A 21943-nucleotide genomic window follows, 5' to 3' on the forward strand; every position below is an offset into this window, starting at 1 on the left:
ACATCTTCAGATTGCCAAGGTTGGGAAACACTGGTATAGGCAGTCCTTAGCAACCATTCAAAGGTACAACGGCACTGAAAAAAGTGATTTATGACCATTTTTCACACTTATGACCCAGGGGTGAAATCCTCCCGGTTCGGCTGAACCAGTAGGGACGATTGTCCTTGGTTCTGCGAACTGGTGGTTAAAAAAAGAAGCTTTTGATGATCGCGCGGCTCAGCTGGGAGCTGCACGATCATCGGAAGCTTTCCCCCCCCCCGCCTTTTTAAAGCATTATTTCTCCTGTCTATTTGCCCCAAAAGGCAGGGAAAAAAATGCTTTTAAAAGTGAAAAAAAGGTGGCCACAGCCATCCAGTCATGCGACTTTTCCCACCAAGCCACGCAAATAGAATCAATGAGGGGGGGGGGGGAGTTAGATTTCACCACTGTTATGACCATTCCCGCATTCATATGACCATCATTCAGACCCCTGGCAAACTGACTCATATTTATGACTGCTGGAGTGTCCCAGAGTCACACGATTGTCTTTTGAGAACTTCTGACAAGCAACTTCAATGGGGAAGCCAGATTAATAACTTAAACCATTGCAGTGATTCACTTAACAACTGTGGCAAGAAAGGTCGAATGGGGCGAAACTCACTTAACAAATGTATGCGCTTAGCAACATAAATGTGGGGCTCAGTTGTGGTTTTAAGTTGAGGGCTACTGTATTTAACTTAAATCCTGGATCTGGCTTTGATTTTTGTTTCTTCCAAAATAGGATTGCTAACAACGAAGGCAATCAAAACTGAAAGAAACAGCAGAGAGTCTTCCCGAGTGCCTTTTCTTATCCAGCAATAATTAATTGTAGTTGTAGCTATGTAAGTTCACCCTCCTCCCTTCTAGATATTAACCTGACAAAGAAGCATTAGGTCCGGTTATTCTTAATTATAAGATATTGTGGAACGTGCTGGGATGCCAACTGTCGTAATATTATTACTCTGATAAGGTAAACGGAAGTATAAAGTATTCCATGTCGTATCTATAATAAGAGGTGTCATCTGGCGAGTGAGCATATAAATTGCTTTGTGGTCTCAGAAAAATATTGCCGTTCATGGATTAAGTCGACCTGTAAAAGCTTCTAGTGCAGTGTTTCTCAACCTTGGCAACTTGAAGATGTCTGGACTTCAACTCCCAGAATTCCCCAGCAGTGGTTAGGACAGTGTTTCTCAACCTTGGCAACTTGAAGATGTCCGGACTTCAACTCCCAGAATTCCCCAGCCAGCATTCGCTGGCTGGGGAATTCTGGGAGTTGAAGTCCGGACATCTTCAAGTTGCCAAGGTTGAGAAACACTGTTCTAGTGCCTACATCGGTAGACAGCAGATGGCACTATTATACATTTTAAATAAATGCTTGTCTCTACAACCGCCTCGATGTCTACAGTCGACTTTCAGCGTTTCAGAAGGTAGGCAAGAATGGGCTGGCCAAGGTCCTTTCAGTTCAAGAATGTCCCTGGGGAAACTTCAAGGCGCCTGAGATGATCTCACTGCAGTCCACACCAGAGGCAGCTTAGATGGTGAGCTTCCTCAGATAAGAGAATTATAACTTCTGTCCCACTGCAATTCCATGACTCCGTATTATGGTGTTTCTATCTCCTATCTCGTATCCTCCACATATGTAGGTCTGCCTGTGTCTTTGAGTACGTTTTATTTAAACTAAATTTGTATATCAGTGATTGCATGACCTCTGTAGAAGCCATAGGCTGAATAAATAAATAAATCCTTACACCTTTTCATCATCATCAAGAGCCAAGGTGGCGCAGTGGTTAAATGCAGCACTGCAGGCTACTGCTAGATCAGCAGGTCAGCGGTTCAAATCTCACCGGCTCAGGGTTGACTCAGCCTTCCATCCTTCCGAGGTGGGTAAAATGAGGACCCAGATTGTTGGGGGCAATATGCTGACTCTCTGTAAACCGCTTAGAGAGGCCTGAAAGGCCTATGAAGCGGTATATAAGTCTACTGCTATTGCTATTGCTATCTATGTTTGCAACATCAGAAGAACCCACTAAATCTGTGCAGATGCCTTTAACACAAAAAGTGGAACCAGTCCCTTATTTAAAGCCCAACTGCACTGGCTTCCTTCCTTCTGCTCCCTTAACAACAGTAGCGAAATTCAAAAATATTCCCTACCGGTTCTGTGGGCGTGGCTTGGTAGGGGTGTCTTGTGACTTTGTGGGCGTGGCCAACTCGACATCACCTTTGATGAGTTGAGCGGGCGAGGCGACTGGCGACGCGATTAGCTGGGTCCCGTGGTGAAGGCAACAAATATAGGAGTGGTCAGAAAGGGTGAGTGGTGATGGGACCAACCAGGGGTGATTTCTACCAGTTCAGCGACCTGATTCAAATCACCCCTACCGGTTCGCCTGAACTGGTCCAAACCGGTCGGATTTCACCCCTGCTTAACAATGTCATTCAACACACCTGGAGAAGAGATCCTTGGTGCTCTCTGAGCTTGTCTGTTTTCTTGCAGATGTTCCATTACCCAAAGCACCAAAGGCCCTTCATTTCAACCCTACAAATCTCTTCCTTTATTGACACCTGGAAAAGTTTGTAAACTTCCCCACTTCTCATGCTTATTCTCTCAATTATCAACTCCTTAAGGCAAGATTTCATCCCAGGTGCTCATCCCTTTAGAATCCTAGTAGTTCCTAACTCTTGAGTCTCAATTTATACACACACAAAAATCTCTTCCATAACTTTTAGACTGTATTAGAGAGCTCCAATCTCTCTCTCTGTCTCTCTGTCTCTCTCTCTGTCTCTCTCTCTGTCTCTCTCTGTCTCTCTCTCTCTCTCTCTCTCTCTCTCTCTCTCTCTCTCTCACACACACACACACACACACACACACACACACACACTTCTTGTATTTTGTGGGCAGCAGCTTTTGGGGGAACCAAAGTACAGAAACCTGCCTTCGTATTCCTAAGAGATACGGCTCCAAACACTCTCCTCCTTTGCTGAGAGGTTAGTGTGAGGCTGATCTAATCAGGCAGGAAAGCAAGGTTTGAATATGCTCCTATCCATATGCCATCTGTACCTTTGAAATATGAAAGCTGAAAAGAATGCCAAAAGGACAGATAAGAGTCTGGCCCAATTGCTAACAGTGATATAATTTAGGTTATACACCACCCCATAAGGCACAGCACTCTCTAGGTTTATAAATGTCAGCATATTGCCCTCAACTATCTGGGTCCTCATTTTATCTACCTTGGAAGGAGGGAAGGCTGAATCAATCTTGAGCTGATCAGAATCAAACTCCTGGCAGTGAGCAGTGACTTATATTTCAGTGGTAGGATTCTTTTTTTTTTACTACCGGTTCTGGGGGGGTGGCTTGGTGGGCGTGGCTTGGTGGGCGTGGTAGGAGAAGGATACTGCAAAATCTCCATTCCCACCCCACTCCAGGGGAGGGTTACTGCAAAATCCCCATTCCTTCCCGATCAGCTGGGACTCGAGAGGCAGAGAATAGATGGGGGCGGGGCCAGCCAGAGGTGGTATTGACCGGTTCTCCGAACTACTCAAAATTTCCACTACCGATTCTTCAGAAGTGGTCAGAACCTGCTGAATCCAACTTCTGTTATGCTGCATTCTAACCACTGCACCACAAGGCAGTGCAATTTGTTCAGGGTGCACCGGTGATTGTTCTGACTTCCTCATTTCAATGTGCTGGTAGGGTGATTCCATTCAGTGCAGAGGCAATGTGGCACAGAGAGAAAAACTCCATGGGCTGCCTCTTCTGATATAAAACAATTCAACAGAGCCTCACTCTATGGGCAATCTAATTTGGCCTGGGAGTTTTTCTACATGGGCTCCAGCTGACGTCTCTGCTTCAGAGTTCTGAGTTTTCCTGTAAATCAAGGGACAGTTTGATTTTATTAGAACATAAAGGGATCTTGGGTGCAGGAGTATTGATCACCCAGCTTGACGCAACATTCCACTCCTTCACTAAAATATTGACTGCATTACCAACAAATGATGTGGGAAATTTCACTCACTCAACAAATCATCTGGATCCATCCAACGTCTATGTCCATTTTAATTTACCCTCTGCCCCTTCATTTGTCTAAAACTAATTTCACTGACTTTTTACTTGTTTTTTATTTTATGGTTTGGACGTTTCTATCTCCGTTTTGTGCACCATCCAGATTAGCAGCTACAAAACGGGTGGCTCTATAGATCGTTTAAATTCTATTGATCTAAAACTTCAGAATGAGTGATCGGTCTATGACAACACAATTTTTTTTAATTGGATTTATATGCCGCCCTTCTCCCAAGGACTCAGGGCGGCGTACAACATTAAAAAAACACACATATTACAAAAGTTTTTTTAAAAATCGATAGAATATCCAAAAAACAAACCCAATTAAGATTAACAATAACATTTTTAAAAAATTGATTAAAATTAACAATAATCAATAATTGATTTTGTTTTGATTCAGGCCAGGCTGGCTTGCTGGAAAAGCCAACTTTTTAGGGTGCGTCAGAAGGACCGGAGGTCGGGGATTATACGAAGCTCCGGGGGCAGCTCATTCCAGAGGGAAGGCGCTCCCACAGAGAAGGCTCTCCCCCTGGGGGTCGCTAGCCGACACTGTCTGGCCGACGGCACCCTGAGGAGGCCAACCCTGTGGGATCACACTGGACGGTGGGAGGCTACTGGTGGCAGTAGGTGGTCTCGCAGGTACCCTGGGCCTAAGCCATGGAGCGCTTTAAAGGTCATAATTAGTACCTTGAATCGCACCCGGAAGACAACCGGCAGCCAGTGCAGGCTGCCTAAAAGGGGGTGGGAAAGAACCCCTCTCTCAACAAAGCATTGGTAATTGCCTGGAGCCAGCCTCATGTCACCTCCCGGGAAGCCGAGACTAACCAAGAGGGACAGAGGTCCAGCACACAAGTGGCACCACTGAGTCTCCCCATAATCCTCTCCATGCCCTCGGGGGTCACAGGGTCAAACTGATCCCAGATGGTCTCCACAAGATTCATCCCTGTCGACTCACCCGAATCTACCCAGTCAGAGTCCAAGCCTGTCCGGATCTGAGCGGTTTTATCCTGCAGATACTGAACAAATTCTTCAGCCCTACCCTGCAAGGGGTCTTTCCCAGCTCCTTGGTTATGTAAGGAGCGGGTCACCCTAAACAGGGCGGCTGGGCAGTTATCTGCGGACGCGATAAGAGCGGAAAAATGTTGCCGTTTTGCCACTTTTATCACCACTAAGTAGAATTTGATCGTATTCGGACTGGCTGGCCCTCCAACCACACTCTAGGCGTCTTTTCTGGCGTTTCATCTCCCGGAGCTCCTCGGTAAACCAGGAAGCTACCCAGGATCGACACCAGGTCAGAGGCCGCAAAGGCACAACGCGATCCAAGGCCCCAGTGGCCGCCCTATCCCAGGATTTCACTAGGGCTTCGGTCGAGTTGTGAGCAAGGGATTCAGGGAAAGTCCCAAGCTCCATCAGGAACCTTTCAGGGTCCATCAGGCGCCTGGGGCGGAACCATCTAGTCGGTTCCGCCTCCCTGCGATGAAAGGTAGCAGTATGGAAGTCAAGCCTGATGAGGAAATGATCCGACCATGACAAGGGTTGGATAGAAATATCCCCTAAATCTAGATCATTCATCCACTGCCCAGAGACAAAAATCAGGTCGAGCGTGTGTCCCCCATTATGGGTGGGGTCTTGAATTAACCGAGTTAGGTCCATAGCCGTCATGGAAGCCATGAACTCCCGAGCTGACTCAGATGTCTCGCCAATGGAAGGCAGATTGAAATCCCCCAGGATCAAAAGCCTGGGGAAATCAACCGCCAATCCAGCTAACATATCTAGCAGCTCCGGCAGGGCCGATGAAACGTAGCAGGGAGACAGGTACGTAACAAAAAGGCCCACCTGAACTCCAAGGCCCCATTTCACAAAAAGGGACTCACACCCGCCTATCTGAGGCACAGTGACCTCCTGGGATCCCAGACTTTCCCTACAATCACAGGCCCCTCTACTTTCAGAACATCAGGGAGCCTTTTTGCCACCAAATGTTAGCAATAGCATTTCATTTGTGTCTGTTAAGTGTGGAATTGGGAGAAACGTGTCTTTTAGAGACCTCTTATTTCCATTCCCACCATTAGTTGGTGAGGGGGGAGGAGATTTAAAATTAAATGAGAAAAACCTATTTTGCTGCTAAGTAGAATACGCTTAAAATTCAGTCATTTCCAAAGCTCTCCTCACCAGGATGAAGTCAATAGATTGTGTTTCCAAATTTCTTTCCTAGGTTTTTTTTTTTTAGCTTTTACAGGATATCCATTTTGGCCTTCAAAGAGAAGGGGATTTTTTCCCCCCTCTCCTACTATATGCATCCTATACATAAATCTGTGGGTTCTAATAACAACCCGATGATGATGGAAGTGAGTCATTGTGTAAAATCTTCAAATGCCTCCTATTTCCCTTCCAGCTGATATTCATTCTTTGTGCATTAAGTCCTTCCCACACCTTTTCTCATTATTCTCTCCAGATCTTTTCTTCCTATAACTTAATTTCCTTAGTCACTTTCCCAAGACATGTATTTTCTGTTGGGGGAAAATATCATCATGATTGGATGATCTCATCAAAATCCTGAACATCTCTAGCTTGAATCTGCTAATACCCAAACTGTTCCCAGAATCAAAAATACAAAAGGGGAATGCGGAGTCAGAACTAAAATACTATTTGTCTGAGCTTGCTTGTTTTCTTGCAAGTATTTCATTACCCAAACTACAGTAGTTAACATGATGTTGTTACATAGTTGGGTGTTATGACTCAGCAGATGTCTGCTGTGAGTTTTTTCGGGATACAAGATTGATTATGCAGCTGGGGCTTGTTAGGGGCAGGTTTGGAGATAAAAGGACGGATGCTGCCACGGCCTAGTCGCAGGAGTCAATGTTCCTTGGTTCGTACAACATTGCTTGATACACTTGGATAAGTGCTTTGTGTTTCCTGTAACCCTTATTCAAGGCTACACTTGGAGAAGTGCACTGCTTGTAAGAGTTGTTTTGTTTTCATTCCGTTATCTGGCCAGAGACTCTATTTATGTTATTTTTGGGCTCGAAGCCAGTCTGAGCCGAGAACTGATAGAGAAAGTTCCCTTTAAGTTTGTCTGCTCACTGTTTGTTAAGGAGCCGTGAAGAGGGGACAGAACAGTTGCGTAATGAAACATCGGCAAGAAAATAACCAAGCTGAGAGATCACCAAGGACCCCACACTTCAACCCTGAGCTACAAATATTCTTCTTTATTGGAACTATTTGTCCGTCTGTGCCTTCATCAGAGGAAGTACTTGTGACTACACGTTTTGATTCTGTCAAATTAAATGCAATAAAGATAACAGGAAATATTTTTTTCCATAACAACCACCCTGTGAAGTAAATTATCGGGAGGCAGAAAGATTGGTCCATGGTCAAAGTAATATGCAGGGAACTAGGAATTTTGAAAATTATTTACTTTAATAAAGCATAAATAGTAAAACAAAAATGAAAGGAGTGGAGTCTTACTACATCCAAGGCCAGAGATAAGTGATGCAATATAGAAGCTTCTTGCTACAACAGAGGTGAAAAACGTAGCATTTATTTACATAGATATATGCTAAATCTTTTCTGGGTAAACACCCTTTTATTTGGAAGTGAGAACAAAATAGAAGGTTAATTTTTTTGGGAGAAACACAGATTTTTAGACTGAAGAGGGAGGAGGAGAAGAAACCCTCCCTTTTGCACCGGCTTAGTATGACAAAAGATGTTTTTCATTTTGATAGAGAGGAGAATTACTCCTTCTATTCCCCTTCATTTCAGCATCTGAGCAGTCAAATGAGGCCGGCTTTTCCTTCTCTTTCTCAAGCAAAGGAAGGAAGATGTAAGATTTTTTTTCCAGCATCATAATCAGATAGTCAAACTGCTGTCAATCACTTTGACAAAAGGCCCTGCTGAAGAGATTGGTGAAAAAGCGAAGCAGCAGGATAGAACTTGAAAAGTAGGATTGTCAGTTATTCAGTGCTTCAGATTTTGGGTAGGGCGGTTGTTGTTTTTTCCACATTAAATACAGGATATTCTAGACTCTAGACCAGTGTTTCTCAACCTTGGCAACTTGAAGATGTCCGGACTTCAACTCCCAGAATTCCCCAGCCAGCATTCGCTGGCTGGGGAATTCTGGGACTTGAAGTCCGGACATCTTCAAGTTGCCAAGGTTGAGAAACACTGCTCTAATTATTAGTGATGACTGATTTTTCATTACATCATTCTTGAGCTCAGCAAATGTACACTATCGTACTGTCTCAGGCCTTGGGAAATTTCATACTAACAGAAAGGTGCAATAATAAATGGAAAACAAAATGCAATAGGAGGCTTTCAAAGCATTCTGCAGATTCAGCATATGTTGGCCCTCTCCAGCTGTCAACTAAGAGTACACAGGTATTAGATAAAATCATTATGAAGCTGTAACTGTAACCAATTGTAGAAATGCATTTATCTGAAATACAACACAAATGGGGCTGTGCCCTTCTGGCATGTTGGAATCAGGTCATCAGCTAGAAAACAAGACAAGTACTTTGCAAATCTCAAAGAAGGTCCTCTAAATAGACAACTCATGAGATCAATATAGCCTTGCCAAGATCTCATTCATCTCAACTTTGCCAAAAGGTTTTTAAACCTTTCCAAATATCACGTGCTTTGGAAATCATAGATCAAAATCACTCACAGAAAATTTTCAATTTCCAAATTTATCAGCCAGCTTTTTGTTCTGCCTACGTCATCCTACTAGTTCAGTAGTCAAAACTATTATAATTCCAAAGTCCTGATTTCTTTTAGATTTTTCACCTCTCTTTTCTTTGTTTTTTTTCCCCCCTTTGTTACTACTGAGTGCTCTCCACCCATCTTTGACTCAGCACCAAACAATGCCAGCCTAAAATCTGCCAATCCCCATCCTATCCCTATTGCCCATGTTTTGCATTATTGTATCTGGATTTGCAAATGTGCTGGTTGTTATAGGTAAAGCAACTGGTTTCTCCACTGGCTAAGCTGCTATTGCGAATGGGCTATGCATTTGTAGGTGGAAAGAAATTGTGCAGTGCTGAGCTTGGAAAACAGTTTGCACCAGCACGAGTAGAGGACCCCCGATCACTTCTCACATGCACGAAGACACGGTGTAACTCTCTATCTGGTTCCAACTCACTGGAAAGGCAACTTTCCCCCCCGCCTGCTTCTTGCTACACATGTAGTCTCTTCTGACTGGCACAAGGAATTGTGTCCAGTTGGCCCAGTGTGCTTCATTTCATTGCAAAAAAATCCATCTCTAGGCCAACTGGTTATTCCATACTGTGGTTATGTTGTCCTCACAGACACTTTTGTTTCTATGAATTTCACAGTTCACCAGTATGGTGGCATTTAATTTAAGAAATGTAGCATGCAAATAAACAAATACCTGATACCTATTGTTCTCATGAACATAAGTTATACGTGACAGGTTTAAGTAGTAGCTTATTTTCTACAATAGGGAGTTTCTAAGATCTTCTTACATAAAATGAACGATGAGATTTTATGAATAAGCTCAGATTCAAGAAACAACAGCTGTAACATTTTGAGAAAGTCCTTATTATACCAAATATACTACGTCACTATAGCATATATATTGCTGGAATGCTGAACGAAGGTATTTCAGGTGACACTGAATCATAAGCAATATTTAAAACAGCAGTAGAGAAGACTTTACAGCATACCTGATCACTTTAATGCCAGCCGTCGCCCTAGGAAGATGAACGTAGTTAAAAAATTCTTTTTAAATTGTTGTGCTTCTAGCACCATCTCATAACCTTTGAAGAATTCCTGGCAACAATTAGTCAGTAATGATGCCCTCACCTTTTATCTACTGTAGTGAGACAACTATATCAAATCTCGTAATTTATTTTATAGCAAATGTTATGTTTTCTTGATATATTAGCGGTGGGCTTTATATACAGAGCTTTGGCATAACAATGAATATGAGTTATACAGCCACCATTATATAAGCCTCACCACTAGGGAGAGGAAGGGAATGCCTGGGGCGGTTTCACACAAGCTATTTATAATGCCAGCGCGACAGCAAGCAGGGAAAATTGGGGTTTGATTTTATGCTTGCACCTATCTATTAGTGTACAGGAGACAATTTTCCTCCACGATAATACATTATATTTTAAACAGGAGCATGCTCTATCACATTCATGTACATTTTATTACCCTTGAGACACTATTAAAAATCTCCTGATCCAAGCAGGTCTATGATAGACTAATGAATATCATTTTCACCGAACATCAAGGGTTACCCTTCATTACATTAAAAGAAATGGTCTTGGTGTATAAGAATACATCCTAAATATATCTCTACTCGGTTCTTTCTACCACAAGGCACTTCACTAGGGATAGAGGTATTATTACGGGATTTTAAAAGGGCAACACTTTTATGGAAAAGTGCTATGGTTTAAATCCATTTGAGAGCTGTAACATCTGATCCACCTGAGAAGCCCTAATACTTCTGAACAGGCATGGGTTCTGTTCCGAGGTGGTGCAGTGGTTAGGGGTGCGGTACTGCAGGCCACTTCAGCTGACTGTTATCTGCAGTTCAGCGGTTCTAATCTCACCGGCTCAAGGTTGACTCAGCCTTCCATCCTTCCGAGGTGGGTGAAATGAGGACCCAGACTGTGGGGGCAATATGCTGACTCTGTAAACCGCTTAGAGAGGGCTGAAAGCCCTATGAAGCGGTATATAAGTCTAACTGCTATTGCTATTGCTATTGCTATTCTTTGCACATGCTCTGGAGTTATTCTCTTACTAATATCTCCATAATTTAAAATAATATGACCTGTGTTAAATCTCATTGTTTTCAACAGTTGGTTTGCTTAAGTTACAGCAAGTGGGGAACCGAGGTCCTGTCACCCCCCCCCCCTGCCCCCAAAGGCCATGCTGATTACGGCTGATGAGAATGAAAATGCAGTAGCAACTGGAAGCCAACTCATCTCTATCCTTAGGCTACAATCTCAGCCTCCTACAGTTCTTAAGGCACTGGAAACATATTTCCATGACATGCTGAAGCACAATCAAGGAAAACTTGTTTTCGGCTTAGTACCATTGTGCAAATTCAGTCCGTAAAAGTTCATTTGTGGTTCAACAAGTTGGGCAAAACCAGAAAATGAGGTTGCTTAAACCGTGGGTGTGGTATAGAAACATGTTTCTAATGTACCTCTGAGTCCCATTTCATCCGGAAAACGGAATATTTATTAATTCAAAGAGGAAACGTTCTCAAAAAAAGGATAATGTTATTTATTTCCCGCTTTTTAGTATTTTAACAAATAACTCAAGGCAGCCAACATACCTAATAATTCTGCCTCCTCCTATTTTCTCCACAAAAACAACGTGAGGTAGATTGGGCTGAGAGACAGCGACTAGATCAGTGTTTCTCAACCTTGGCAACTTGAAGATGTCCAGGACTTCAACTCCCAAAATTCCCCAGCCAGCGAATGCTGGCTGGGGAATTCTGGGAGTTGAAGTCCGGACATCTTCAAGTTGCCAAGGTTGAGAAACACTGATTTAGGCTATAGCAATGTGTATTTATACTCTATATAACTGTCATTGGCTAACTGGGAGTTGAAGTCCGGACATCTTCAAGTTGCCAAGGTTGAGAAACACTGATTTAGGCTATAGCAATGTGTATTTATACTCTATATAACTGTCATTGGCTAACTGGGAGTTGAAGTCCGGACATCTTCAAGTTGCCAAGGTTGAGAAACACTGATTTAGGCTATAGCAATGTGTATTTATACTCTATATAACTGTCATTGGCTAACTGGGAGTTGAAGTCCGGACATCTTCAAGTTGCCAAGGTTGAGAAACACTGGACTAGGTCAAAGTCATGGCGTTCATGGTGGGATTAGAACTCAGCATCCCACCTTGTTCAGGATAATTCCAATTCTGTGTGTCTAATAGCCTTTGCCATACAACTTTGCTTTTGCCTAACGCACCTCCCCACAACCCAACATTAATTTCTGGTTTTAAAACCTGTAAACAGGAGGTGGAAATTTTGATTCTCCTCACAGCATCTCTCAGTACTAACTGGGTATTATATCCAGCCATATTGAGGAGGACGTAGTTCTTCAGTTTTGCTTTTCTTCTCTCTTCTTAATCAGGAACCATTAAGTGTTAAACAAGAAGCAGATCTAGGTTATAGCTGGGGTATTTTTAAAAAATGAGGGATGATGGCGGTCTTTCTCCCTTTTGCTTCGTAATCCAGGATGTCATCTCACACCTATGACTAATTTATAAAAAAGATTCATCTTCATGACAAACTACAGAATTTAATGGCATAACATCTGGTCTACTTCTCTTTTCATTGGCATAGAACAGTGTTTCTCAACCTTGTCAACTTGAAGATGTCTGGACTTCAACTCCCAGAATTCCCCAGCCAGCATTCGCTGGCTGGGGAATTCTGGGAGTTAAAGTCCAGACATCTTCAAGTTGACAAGGTTGAGAAACACTGGCATAGAATGTAGTTGACCTTGAAAAAGCTAAGGTATAATCATCACCTTTACATCATCGTGTCTTTTAAATGCCTTGCAACACTTCAAATGTTGAAATAAGGAGGCAAGCATGGAGGTTTGGGTCCGGAAATCCATACTTAGTTCCAGATTATCTCTTTAGCAATAGAACTAGCCACTAATTGCTAGTGGATGTTACCAACGTGGAAGAAAACTTCAGAGGAAAAAAAAATGTTTAAATGGACTGCCGATTGACTTTGGGATAATAGGATATAGTCAGGTTAAAACTTCCATAAAAGAATGCAAAATGAACAGAGATTGATCAGAGGCCCAAACTGTCTTAAGAGTGTGAGTTGTAGATTTATAATAGTGTCTGCTTTCTAGCTAACCTTTTTTTTGGGGGGGGGGGGTGAGTGGTGGGGAGGTGAGTCAGTCTTGACTCCAGATACAATTTGTCCATACAGTTTTCTTAGCAGCATTTTTTTACAAGCAGTTAACCTCCTTTCTTGAGCTGAGAAAAAGTGACAGGCTGAAAGTCAACTATCTGGTTTCGTGGTTAAGGCAGGATTAGAATTACGGTTTCCTATGAACACCACACTAAAACTTACTGCAAAAGGGCCTGGATGTCAACACGTTTTAATGTCAACTTCTGAAGTTCTTTGAAGCAGCATATAAAATACAGAGGAACTAATAGCCAGGAACAATTACCATATTTTTCGAATTACAAGACGCTCCGGACTATAAGACGGACCTAGCTTTTGGGGAGGAAAACAAGAAAAAAAAACCTGCCTCCTTGGAGCAAAGAGAAAACAGCCTAGTCAGCTTCAGCACAGCCTGATTTAGCATGAGCAGCTGATTGATGGCTGGATCGGCCTCCCAGAATATCGCCTATCAGCTGTTACAGGTTGCGGGGATCTGCGCTATCTCCACTGGGTTTGAAAACAGGCAGTACCAAAACTGGTAGAAACCCGTGAGAGGCATAACAGAATAACACCCACAGTTACTACAACAATGGACTTCCAGTGTCCCCATCAATCTCTAGAGTGGGCCTGCAGAGGCACCTCCTTGTCAGATAAACTGCACAATAATGTGTGTCTTTCAAACCCAAAGGACTAACATATAGAGTTAAAGACCTATTTAGACAGATAGTCCTTGACTTACAACAGTTCACTTGTAAACAACAGCACTGAAAAAAACCTGACTAATGACCATTTTTCACACAACCATTGCCACTTCCCCATGATCAAAACTGAGTGCTTGGTAACTGGTTCATATTTATGACGATTGCAGTGTCCCCGGGTCATGTGATCACCTTCTGAGAAGCAAAGTCAATGGGAAGCCAGACTCACTTAACAACCATGTTACTAACTTATCTACCGCAGTGATTCACATAATTGTGGCAAGATTGATCATAAAATGGAGGAAAACTCACTTAACATTTGTCTCACTTTGCAAAATAAATTTTGAGCTCAGTTATGTTTGTACGTCAAGGACTACCTGAATATAGTTAGTTTTATAGCGGTATAGATGAACTTATCTGTAACTCTTAGTTTTATCAACTTTAAGCACATGGCTATTTTAGAATATAAATTTAATTAATAAGTCTATGAATATTAAATACTGTTTGTTTTTTTAGTTTACAGCTCTTAATGTCAGACATTTTCTGGTAAAGGCATTATGTGTACCTCGTACTTACTTCACAAATCTTAACCTACGATGTTTTGTAGCAAATGCTTAGCTCAGTTATTAGGAATGCCATTTTATAATAAAGAAATATAATTTTGTGATTAATTTTCCATTTTCAGCTTATGCTGCCCCAATGCTAAAGCAAGGTTGATTGAAATGTCTAAGCACTTGGATCCCAGAAGAATGCCAAAGCACTTCTGAACAGTGTTGCCAAAAAACCCACATGGACTTGGCCGCAAGATTCATGGACTAATTTGAAGACACACACATAGACAAAAGAAAAGATGTACAAGTAATAAAAAAAATGCCACAAGACCCTTTCATATTATTGCCCAGAAAACCCCACAGATGCAGCCCTGTGAAATCCCCGAGAACGGCAGCATTCGGATTGAAAGGATTACCTTTGAAGATCTTGCTTTTTTCAAGAGGCAACTAGACTTTCTTGTTTTTTTCTTTGAAGGCGCATCTTCAGCTCTGATCGGATGGTGAAGAATAGGAGGATTTATCCTCCTTGCAGACTGCTGGTCATTTGCATCCTTTTAGAGTCTTGGGGGGTTTACCTGTGTCCTCGGGATCACCTGGATAGTTCAAATGGGTGTGGAGCCTTCTTGGAACTGTTGAAAAGAAAGACTGCATTGTACACTGGAAATAGACGATGTCGTATCCTTCCTCTGGACGGGGAGATTCTATTAGCAATAAGCAGAATGTCTATGAAGATTTTCTCGGTCATCCAGGTCATCATCGTCTGTGCTGTGGTCTGTCCCCACCTTTGGGACAACTGTGACCTCAATGACCGAGTCTCTCCGGAGACATTTCTATTTTGTTTGTTGCTTTTTTAAGAAAGGCAGCCTCAGCAGATGGCAGCACCTGGCAAGCTTTAGTCCCAGGAGCGGAGCAAAATCAGAGATGATGGAAGAGATGAAGGGAACCATCAGGTTTTAGGTTGGGCTGGGAAGTTGGGGAAGGAAACACCCACAATCCCAAAGGTGTTCTTTTTTTTCCCCCCAAGAGGCAATTGGGCTTCCTTGGGTTTTTTTTTTCCTGAAGACGTTTCGCTTCTCACGCCAGAAGCTTCTTCAGCTCCGACTGGAGGGAATGGAAGGAGGGTTTACACCCCTTGCAGGCAGCTGAGCATTTGCGTTCTTTCTAAGGCCCCTTTGAGGTTTATCTGCGTGGTCAGGGCCACCTGAGCGGTGCAAACGGGCGTGGAGCCTTCTTGGAACCGTTGAAAAGACCCTGTTGGGGATTGGAGGGAGATGATTTGACCCCTTTTTCAAACCTCTCTGTCCAAAATAAGGACCCACCAGGGTTGCTAGGGAGAGGGAGGGGTTCGTGAAGTTACTCGGAATCGACTCATAAAGGCCATTCTCCAGCTCGGGGCGAGGCGATTTGTTCCCTCCCGGCAGCTTAGAAAGCCGAAGCCGCCTGTTGAACAGGGGAAAAGAAAGGGAGGGGGGGGACGCGGCTAATCCATAACAAGACGACCCTCCCCCCCTCCCCTCCGCCTCTTACGTAAGGTAACCAGACATCCCAATTTCGGCAGGACAGTCACAATTTATAACAATTTGTCCCGTGTCCTGGTGGTATAGTGACCAAAGTTACAATGGCATTGAAAAAAGTGACTGATGACCATTTTTCACACTTAGCGACCATTTTCACACTTAGCGACCGTTGCAGCATCCTCATGGTCACGCGATCAAAATTTTGATGTTTGGCAACAGATTCGTATTTATGATGGTTTCAGTGTCCTGGGGTCATATAATCACCTTTTGACAAAATCAAATGGGGAAACCAGATTCACTTATGCTACTAACTTATCAGCTGCAGTTATTCACTTAAGAACTGTGGCAAGAAAGGTGGTATCATGGGCTTAGTGACCAAAGTTACAATGGCATTGAAAAAAGTGACTGATGACCATTTTTCACACTTAGCGACCATTTTCACACTTAGCGACCATTTTCACACTTAGCGACCATTTTCACACTTAGCGACCATTGCAACATCCTCATGGTCACGAGATGAAAATTTTGATGTTTAGCAGCAATTGCAATTTATATTTGTCAATTGTAGTTATGTTGAAATAGAAAAAAAATATTACAATACTATTTTTGCGTTGTATGAACATTTTTGTTGCTCCGTATGAAATTTTTAATAAACAGTCCCCCCCCCCCGGGTCAAAGGTCTCCCCCTGTACTGAGAATCTGGTCACCTGACTCTGACGGCGGCGAGACCGGGTTGAGCTCCAGGGGGCGGGGCCAAAAGGAAGCCCCGCCCTCCCCGGCCGATCCCAAGTCCCGCGGGCTCTCGCGGGCGGGCGAGATTTGCGGGCGTGAGTTCGGCGTCCTCGAGGTTTGGCGAAAGGGCGCCTCAGCTTCCTTCCGTGGCTCCGCGGGGAAAACCCCCCTCAGCCCGCGCGGGACGGCAAGGCCGGCGGCCTCGAAGCCCCGAGCGCCTCTCCCTCTCCCGCCGCCCCCTTCGCCCGCCAGCCGCCCATCGAGGCCGGCCGGAGCCTCCCAGAGAGCGCGTCGTCCCGGGGCGCGTCGTCCTTTCCCGGCCGGCGGAGGCTGGCAGGAGGATGACGTCACCGGATCAGGCTGACCGGCAATGGGCGCCATTTTGAAACCCCCGAACCTCCGGCGGCCTCGGCGGCAGCGGCGCTGGCTGTGGCGGCGGCGGCCGCTCCTCCACCCGCGGCTCCACCGGCAGCAGCGGCAGCGGCAGCGGCTCCCCCGAAGGAGGCGCTTGTAGCGGGTTTCCCCTCCGTCCCCGTTGGCCCTTCCGCTCCGCGGGCTTTTGCAGCCGGCGGTCTCCGCCAGCCTCACGCCGCGCAACATGGCAGGTAAGGGACACGCGTGGCGGCGAAGGGAGGCCCGGGGCCTTTGGAGGGGGCCGAGCGGTTCCGAGGACGGCTGGCAAGGCCGGGCCGGCATCCGGGCCTCCTGGGCGGGCGGAGAGGCTGAGCTTTGGCCGGCGCTGACGGCGCTTCTCATCCCCAGCAGGGGTGGCCGGCGGCGGCGGAGGAAGCGTCGCCGGCAGCGGCGGCAGCGGCAACGATTTCCAGTGGTGCTTCTCGCAGGTGAAGGGGGCGATCGACGAGGACGTGGCGGAAGGTAAGAAGCGGCGGCGCCGCGAACGACCCCCGGCGCTTGCGGGGCCTTCGCTTCCCTTCTTCCCCCTCCGCCTCCCGCAGGATTTTCGGTCTGAAATAGCTCCTTTTCTTTATTTTAACCAACCCCCGAATCCCTTTTCCTTCCTTCCTTCCTTCCCCCTTTGGGCTTTAATCCCCGGCCACGTGACGGGGCTGAACGGTTCCTCCTTTCTCCAGCAAGCCAGAAAGACGCTTAACCAGCACTGATTATGTTACCTAGTTGGGTAATGAGACGTCTGCAAGGAAACAAGTCAGCTGGGAGGATCCCCTCGTGTCATTCCCCCCCCCAGCTGCCTTTATTAAGTATTGTTTGTATTTATTTATTAAGTATTTATTTATTAAGTATTTATTAAGTACTGCTTGTCAAGGGTGAAGATGCAGAAAGTCTTGGCTTTGATGACTGGGTGCCTTTAGGAACAGTGTTTCTCAACCTTGGCCACTTGAAGATGTCCGGACTTCAACTCCCAGAATTCCCCAGCCAGCATTCGCTGGCTGGGGGATTCTGGGAGTTGAAGTCCGGACATCTTCAAGTGGCCAAGGTTGAGAAACACTGCTTTAAGGACAAATGCAGCCTGATTTATACAACCCTAGTTGCAATAAAAGAAAAAAAAATCGCACCCAAGACATTTGCAGGGTATCGAGACCCCCGTTTTTCTCAATTACGAAGCCGGCAGGGATAATGAATGGGTGATGCTCTCCAGTAGCTTCCGTGATTTAGGTTGGAGGCCATGAAGTTTTCAAAGGTCACTTTAAGAAAACTTCATCAATCTGTCAGTACAGGTGTGCCTGCTTATTTTTTGTGTAATTCCTTCCCCCCCATATCTCTGGTCCTTGGGGAAAGAGTGGAGGGGGGTGCAGGGTCTGGCTAAGCTGTTGCCCCCTCTCTTCAAAAGAAAGCTTTTTTTTTTAATGTTCGGGAGAAACGACACTAGAATTGGATAATGGTAAGAAAGGGATGCAGGAATGATTAGAATAATAGCTGTCAGTATGCCTGGTTCTAACTGGTAATGCAGCTGTTCGGTTTTAATATAAACAATTAAAACACGAGACTCTCTTTCTGGCAATGCAGATTTTTTTACTCTTTAATATGTTGATTAAGCTGATCAGTTTAGAGCAACAAAAACCTTTACCAGTATTAATAGTTTAGCCTCTAACATAATTGAGACACATAAACTAAATTCACTGGTATTTATTACCTGACAAATTTACTTAGAATAGCAGGCAAATTACTGCCTTAGGTTCACAATTGCTGGTTTGCTTTCTTTGCATCACTTCTTGGAACTGTAATAGTTCAGGTTATCTTTATGATATATTCAAATGTATTTTTGAAAACAGGCAGCTTCTAAAATTATATTGTCTGAAAGATGTTGATTTTACTTGTACTTTGCTGGAGTTTAGACCTATTGCAGGAAAAGAGAGAATAATGCAGGGTGTGGTCTGGATGAAGTACTAGAATAACTTTAAATACTAACAATGAAAATAGTGTCCTTTTCAAATTACTGTATTTGATTTTTATCAAATAGAATTGAATTATTTAGTATTTATAAACAGGTATGTAGGGGTTTCCCTACTTCGTTGAACACTTATGCTTTGCAAAAGTGACCAGTTGTCCAGGAAAGTTTATTTGAACAATGCTTGATTTTTTTTCTTATTGTTTATGCATAATTTAAAAACTTGTTTCTATGAATCATTAGGGTGTGCATACTTCAATGGTGGTAAGTGTAGAAGAACTGTTCCCATTATCTATCTCTTGAGAGGAGAGAGCTTCATAGGAAAGTAATACAGCATTCCTATACAGGTATTGCTTTTAGACACTACAATGTCGTTTGATAGTCTTCACACAGTTCTGTAATTGAATAGCAGGTAGCCATGTAATGCTAGTAACAAGCTGTCTGCATGCTTTCCTATTGAGTATAGCTAATATTTATGTGGAGAGTAGTATTTGGAGTTCTATTTATAGCGGAAAAAAGCCCCACCCATATTTGTTCAATTCCAGCTATGTTGCATAAGAGGTCAGAATTACATGTATAATCACCTGGTCTTATTGTACTAGGAAGCCATACTATTAAGAATGTTAAGTGCTGTTGTGTTTTCTGTAGTAGTGGGGCCACAGAACCTGCTCTCTCTCCAGTTGTTCCTTGCATTTAAAGAAAGAGTCTAGCCTATTGAAACACACTGGGTTTTGAAGGTGGGTTGGAGAGAAGATGGTCAGCATTTTGAAGCTTCCCCCCCTCCCCCGGATTTGCTAATATTTCTGATTTATGGGTACTAGTTATGGGTTAAATGATAATAGATTGCAATGTAGGCTGTCTTTATGATATTTAGAAATGCACGTTTGGAAAGAAGTAACTTTTTACACTTTGCCTTGGGTGATGATTATGTAATTTTGAGGGAATATATTAAAAGTGATTGGTGCTTCTGTGTACTATATTAGACTTAGGTTCGTGTGTGATGCCTCTTGCTTATACATCTGGGAAGCAATAGACCTGCTTTCAGAATATACAGAGGTGCAGTTAAAGAGGCAAGCTGCAACTTGCAGTAAGAGGTGCGATTTGAACAAAAATGGCCTGTTGTGCATTTAATTGGAGTTTTAATCCCAAATTGTTCATATTTGAAAATATACAGTACAGATTGTCATCGACCTCAAACAGTTCATTTAGCGACCATTCAAAGTTACAATGGCATGACCATTTTTCACAGTTATAACTTTTGTAGCATCCCCATGGCCATGTGATCAAGGTTGAGATGCTGGTTCATACTTAAGACGGTTGCTGTGTCCCAAGGTCATGTGATCATCTTTTGCAACCTTTTGACAAAGAAAGTCAATGGGGAAGCCAGATTCATTTAACAACTGGATTAATAATTTATCAATTGCAGTGATTCATTTAACAAATGTGGCAAGAGAGGTAGTAATTAAATTATATATGGATACTTATGAAATTACTCTTTTGTTTTATTTCTGATTTGTGGATCACATCCAAGCTTCCTTATTCACACTGAAGTGCTGTCCTTCTTAAAGGAGTTTACACTGAAGTAGTAGTAGTGTTAAACTGCAGTTAATCTTGGGCTGTAGGAATGTAAGGACATTATGCGTGTTCAGACTGCAATAAATCCAGAGGAGTCCTAAGTGAAATTACGATAAGAATATAGAATAGTATCCTATGAAATATAAAATATTTTAAAGCGGGTCTTTACAAAATAGTTTATATTAGCTTTAACTGTTTTCATGAAACATAACTTCTGCAAAGCAGCCTACGGTGCTATCTCTGTGCCATAAATGCATGGTGTATTGAAAATTGCCCACTTGCTTAGTCTTGCTCTACTTATTTAATTGGTTTCGCTTATTTAGGCGTATGTAGTTTCCCAAGAATTTATCTTTCAAAAAATGTTAGTTTTTTTTCTGAAGTTTGTAATCTTCCATCTCTACTAAGTTTTGAATTTTTTTAATTTGTCTTTCCCATAAAGTGAGTTTGCAGTGGAATCTGTATGTATCTGATTCAGACTTCATGTAGGTGTTCTAATGTGGGAAAGAGAGGACAGCGACCACAAAGGCAAGTTTCAGTATGTCCACCAGGATTATTTTGCTTCTGCCAAACTAAGACGGACTTCCTTGACTTCTGATTGCTGTTCTATTATTTGAAGACATGCAACATTTGTTAGAGGGCAAAGAAGTCCTGTTATATTCTGCAGCAGAAATTCTCAGACGGTTTCCCCAACAGGTCAAAAGCCACTTAGAAAGATGTCAAAATGTTCGTTACCTGTTCAGACTTGTGCAGGTAAAGTTCAAGCACTGTTAAAACTCCCTATGGGCTTTGGCTTTGCAATCCGGGTGCGTGTTTGCCCAACCAGAACAGGGACAAGTTTTGACAACGCTCCTCCCTTGCAGGGCAAGCAGAGCTAGAGCATTGTCAAAAGTCACTTTGATCTTTGGCTGTCATTTTGTTTGTGCGAGCCTGCAAGGGACAGTTGCATTTTAAAGTGTGATAATCTCATGGAATATAGACTAAAATTAAAAAATAAAATTTTGCCCAATCCCAACACTACTATGATCAGTGATTTCATTTATTGAAGTAGTCATAAGAACTCAATTTCCATTTTAGGGTATTGCAGAGCTGCAAAGTTTAAGAGCCACTGTCTTATATACACTAATGATGCTATACTGTAATCTGCATATGGAATGAGATTGGTGGCTGTGCCAGGTGTACATATGTTAGAAAATATTGGCCACATGTGCATGTTGGTATTTTATGTATTGTGAAAATATTGTTTAACATAAACTATAAACCTTCCTATCAAATATGGAACTATCGTTATGATGGATACACAGGATAAGATAGTAAGACATTTTAGGCCACCCAGTGAAATGCCCTGTCCTGCTGTCACTTTACATTCTATAAATGTAAAGCCTGCTTGCTTTTGTGTATCTACCGATAGAAAGGAAAGGAGCAACTTATTCTAAGCAAACAACAGGTCTAATAATTATTTATATAAGTACATCATCTCTTACATAAAAATGCCCCATTATGAAATATTTTCTGATTAAAAAAATCTCATTTCTTTGGTAACAAAAGG

At 43.2% G+C, this 21943-nt stretch overlaps 1 protein-coding gene and 1 long non-coding RNA gene across 3 annotated transcripts in view; one reads left to right on the forward strand and one right to left on the reverse strand.

The window, feature by feature from the left end:
* The window catches only part of LOC148043691 (uncharacterized), a 34944-nt gene extending 18457 nt beyond the window's left edge, over window positions 1-16487 (reverse strand). The window contains exons 1-2 of the long non-coding RNA XR_015698087.1: window positions 16433-16487; window positions 14625-14837 (exon numbers count right to left, since the gene is read on the reverse strand). This is a non-coding gene — a long non-coding RNA (uncharacterized LOC148043691). The remainder of the gene's footprint in view (window positions 1-14624; window positions 14838-16432) is intronic.
* A 75-nt stretch (window positions 16488-16562) lies between these two features.
* The window catches only part of PPP2R2D (protein phosphatase 2 regulatory subunit Bdelta), a 33762-nt gene continuing 28381 nt past the window's right edge, over window positions 16563-21943 (forward strand). The window contains exons 1-2 of one of the 2 annotated variants that reach the window (XM_087725989.1): window positions 16563-17062; window positions 17220-17333. In XM_087725989.1, the coding sequence (XP_087582115.1) occupies window positions 17056-17062; window positions 17220-17333 (121 nt within the window). In that variant the 5' untranslated portion in view covers window positions 16563-17055. The remainder of the gene's footprint in view (window positions 17063-17219; window positions 17334-21943) is intronic. The other variant, XM_087725990.1, reaches the window with a different exon arrangement.

The sequence above is a fragment of the Thamnophis sirtalis genome, unplaced genomic scaffold, assembly GCF_051295495.1.
Source record: "Thamnophis sirtalis isolate CommonGarterSnake01/CBP01778 unplaced genomic scaffold, rThaSir2_p1.2 scaffold_11, whole genome shotgun sequence".
NCBI classification, from domain to species: Eukaryota; Metazoa; Chordata; class Lepidosauria; order Squamata; family Natricidae; genus Thamnophis; species Thamnophis sirtalis.